General features: G+C 44.1%; 1 protein-coding gene across 1 annotated transcript in view; it reads left to right on the top strand.

Moving 5' to 3' along the window:
• Positions 1–628, top strand: part of Bod1l1 (biorientation of chromosomes in cell division 1-like 1) — a 39,670-nt gene extending 39,042 nt beyond the window's left edge. Inside the window, exon 26 of the mRNA XM_013008886.1 lies at positions 480–628. Within this exon, the coding sequence (XP_012864340.1) occupies positions 480–597 (118 nt within the window). The 3' untranslated portion in view covers positions 598–628. The remainder of the gene's footprint in view (positions 1–479) is intronic.
• Positions 629–4,349: the final 3,721 nt, after the last annotated feature.

The raw sequence follows: 4,349 nt of genomic DNA, 5'->3' as shown, positions 1-4,349 counted from the left end.
GTCGTGGGGCCTGAACTCTGGGTCTGGGCGCTGTCCCTCAGCTCTTCAGCTCAAGGCTAGTGCTCTACCACTTGAGCTACAGCGCCACTTCTGGCTTTTTTCTTTTTGCTTATGTGGTGCTGAGGAATGGAACACAGGGCCTCAGGCATGCAAGGCAAGCGCTCTACCACTGAGCCACCTTCCCAGCCCCTATGTCTGTGTTCTTGAGGGGACATGTGTGTGGGTAGTTGATGTTTGGGGTACACAGGTAGAGCGAGTGGCCAGAGGAGGAAACGAGTCAGCAGGGCTGGAGGCCAAGCGCAGGGCAGGCCTCAGTGCTTCTCCAGGGCCCTGTTGCTCGTGTGTCAGCTCCTTGTCCTGTGTTGGGATGTTCTCCTTGCGGTCAAGTTAAAAACTATCGAACTGTTTGGAGAACTACTAAATTATTTGAAGCAGCTGCTTTTAACTTGTCCCATTGCCTTGGCTTTCATTTCATGCAGATCAAAGATGCAGCTCTCGCCTTCTACCAAGCGCAAAAGAGAAGCCAGCCCTCCTGGGGCCCGAACGAGGGGTCAGCAGAGGGTGGAGGAAGCTCCTGGGAAGAAGGTGAAACGATAATGCTTCCTCAGGAGGAGGGAGGGAGGGAGAGCCTCGGAGTTGGGGCTTTAAAAAAAAAAAGCTCAAGAAAAGGATGTGCATGTGCTCTAAGTTCCTAGGTGCAAGCTTTTTCTTGTTGTGTTTTAAACAGCTTTATAAACTATTGTCCATAGAAGATACTATGTACATTCACTTCAGATAAAGGAAAGTAAGTTTACTTTGTATCTGAATTCAACAAAGTAGTTGTATATTTGAACATGCAAAATTGGGATTTCCTTCTCTCCCCCCCCCTCCCCCGCCCGCCCCCATGCAGCCTTTCCAGCCCTGAGACTCCAGGCTGCTTCCTGGAGGTCTGTGTACAGTATATAAACATGTAAAAATAGGTTGTATTTTACTCTATGTATGATGCTAATCAATGAACACTTTATTTATTTTACAGAGAAATCTTATCTGTGAACTTTACTATATATCTGTTTATTTTATTTTATTATTTTTTTTAATGAAAAAGGGTTTTAAATGCTATGCAGTCATTAGTAAATAATTTTTTTAGAACCTCTGCCTGCCCTGTAACTCGCTGAATATGACCTGGCAGGAAACTCTACAGAAACTTGCGCATGTATCCAAGTCGAGTAGTTTTAGCTAAAGAAAGGGTCACCATTACTTTCTGTTCACAGTCGTGACTTTTTTAAGAATGTAGCTTGTTATTAGCTTATACTTGCATCTGTGACTTTACCACCAGCCCCACTGCCGTGAGAGATCCTGGTTCTGGTAATGTTAAGCCCCTGCACCCCGGCCAGCATTCGTTCCTCCTCTGCTGTCCCAAGCTGCCGCCAGCATTGCCCTCTTGTTCTTCTCAGTGAAGAGAAAGGCAGTAAAGACTAAATCCTATCTATTGAGCTTTGGGATTTTATGTTGTTTTCTACACTTATTTCAGGAGAGAAACTGGCTTTATCACCAGGTTCTTTTTTAAACATATTTTAATTCCCACATGAGCATACTGTCCAACTTGTGTTTTTCATAAAATCAAACTTTTCTTAAGGTCAAATTTGTCTTGCAGTGATGTGGTAAGTTGCCAAATAATCGAGATTATTTTAAAATGTTTTGTTCATACTCTTGTTTTATAATTAAAATTTACCTTCAGTGTATATTGGGTTGTTTTGGGGGGGGGGATATTTTTTGTTTTATTTGGCTTTTAATGTAAGGCGGATATTCCTGTCATTTTACATGATTTCGTACTGAAATTTTATATATAAAGTATAAAATGTTTCCCTAAAACTTGAGTAGAATGGATTTCTTTCCTGTGTCTTTTCTTTCTCCATGCAAACCATTTCCTCTCTCCAAATAACTGATTGCCACACTCCAGTGTGGCAGAATTCAACTTTCAATCCAAAAAAGACCTTAGAAATAGGACCGTGTGAGTTTCTCATTTTTATTTATATGCATGCGTTTCAACTGAAGTTCGAGTATCTGTTTGTCTGAAAGCTGGCCAAGGGTAGGAGCCATGTTAGGTTCCCGTGGCTCCTGGTTTTTGTGAGCACCGGGCCACTTTGCATTGGATTAGTAGCAGTGCGCGTCTGGATGTGTATTCTCAGGGTGCAGTGGGCATCAGTGAGCATCCCTGATAGGATTATTAAAGAAACTAGATGGTAATACTGCAGAAAACATCTTCTGGGGAGTTGACTGCTACTTAGGAATTTAGAATTCTTTTGAAGCCCTAGTAGAGAGAAGATAGCACCCACAGAAAGCACTGGAAATGAGTACTTTTGAGTTATCACCATGAGTTGGTCTGCTAATATTTAGTAGTGGGAAGGAAGTTGGAAGTGTGAACCATCCTTGACAGAATAGTCTCAGAATCCAAAATCACCCGTCCCCAGATGCCAGCAGTGTCCTCTCATTCACCCACTGAGACACATTTGCAGATGAAAACTCATTTCCCCGATCCTCCCGCCACCACCGTGGCAAGCAGTTCATGTCACTGGACAAGCTCAACCCTTGTGTCCGTCTCTTCCCCCAAAGCTGGGGCACTCCAGCTGGCTGGCTTGATTCAGGTTGCAGAACCTTCCAAGATGGCAAAATGACCCCCAAAGCCTGGCTCGTGGATCTTCATTTGTAGAGAGGTCTTCCTGAAGCTCCTTTCTCCTGCGTTTGAGAGAGAGAAACTGGGCTCTCCCCAAACTCCAAAAGGATGTCACAGGGCTGGATCAGCACTTTCCCACAAGCCTCTCTGTCACTGATAGAGCCCAAGGGAACTGAGATCCTGGGAGAGGGTCCTCACTGAAGAAATGCTGGGAGTTTGCTGTCTTCGTTTTGTTTTGAATATTGCTTGGTTCTTTTCTTGTCCGTTGATATGCAGCGTGTGCCACATGCTAAAATGGCGGCTCGTGCCTTCGGTTTCATCAAGAGCCAGATGGTTTTCGTATTACCCTGAGGGTGATACTTTTGTCTGAAGGAGAAAATAATGTTACAGCTGTTGGTGTTTTTTTTTTCTTAGAAACTGCTACCTGGGAACATATACAGTTGTTGAGCTTTTATCCAGTGCCAACACTTAAGGGCTCAAATCTCCAGGAGTGAAAGCCATGTGAAAGCCTTGTTAGCGCAGGTGGATGTCTGCTCAGCTGCAAGGGGGAGAAAATGGCAGTGGAAAGGCCCAACTCCTGGCACACAAGAGGGGGAGATTGCTTGGGCATCACCATGAGTTTTGACTAAAAAGATAAAAGGTTCAAGCAAGAACCCCTAAAGAAGAGAGCATTCTGGAAGGTGAGGGAGAGTGGAGACTTCCATTTTTACTAATCAGCCTTTCTGAGGCTTTCTGGAGACCTATAGAGACAGTAACTTCGTATCATTCTGCCTTATGTGAAACTCCAGTTCCAAGAGCTGTTCCTTCACACTGTAACTGTCTGCAGGGTAACACAGCAAGAAATCCTGGGAGACTGAGCCAGTTTCCCAAGATGATTAAATCTTAGAATCTCTACCACCTCTCTAACATTAATAACATTAATGTCCATGGAATGAATTGTATAAACCTTCCAGAGATCCTATCACCTTTGTGAGGAAGTACTAGATGTCTCATTGTAAGCGAAGAAAGGAAAAAGCAGGGTGTGACTGAGTCTGTAGCCAAGATCCAGGATCTTATTGGAGGGCTTCTCCACTTTCCCGGGCTAGGACCCTCAGGATAGCAACAGGCCACACATTTACTCCCGTACTCTTGTCTCCCGAAACCAATGGTACAAAAATCTCAATGTGTTATAAGTAATACATTGATCTTGCAAGTAATGTCTTAATTGTAGAAAAGGATTAATGAACAATAAGGCGGGGGAGGGAATGTCTCCTAAGTTAAGTATTTCTGTAATCTTTAATGGATGATACATGCTCTACCACTTGAGCCATAAAAACCAGCCTGCTTTTAATGTTGAGGAGAATTCCTGGCTGGCCTAGAACCCAATACCCTCCTGTCTGCGCCTCCTAAGTAGCTGGGATCACAGGCCTGTACCTCCAGGCCTTGCTTGTAGCACACTGTTAATGGTGTTCAGAAGCAGTGATACTCATAACTCACAGCAACTTCCATGTGAAGAGCGGTCAGCAAGTTGCCTGGCAATGTGGTAAGCTACAGTTTAACTGCCCCTGTTCAATAGCAATTTGAGATAGGGATCCGACTGGCCTTGAACTCAACACCTTACTGCCTCCACTTCCAAACTAGGGACTCACTTCCCCCGACTAGGCCCACCTAATTCTTTTTGTTCAGAACTGTTCGATTCCATGTTTTTTCTTTTTTT

The sequence above is a fragment of the Dipodomys ordii genome, unplaced genomic scaffold, assembly GCF_000151885.1.
Source record: "Dipodomys ordii isolate 6190 unplaced genomic scaffold, Dord_2.0 Scaffold8, whole genome shotgun sequence".
Taxonomy (NCBI): Eukaryota; Metazoa; Chordata; class Mammalia; order Rodentia; family Heteromyidae; genus Dipodomys; species Dipodomys ordii.
This window is presented reverse-complemented; position numbering and strand designations above follow the sequence as displayed.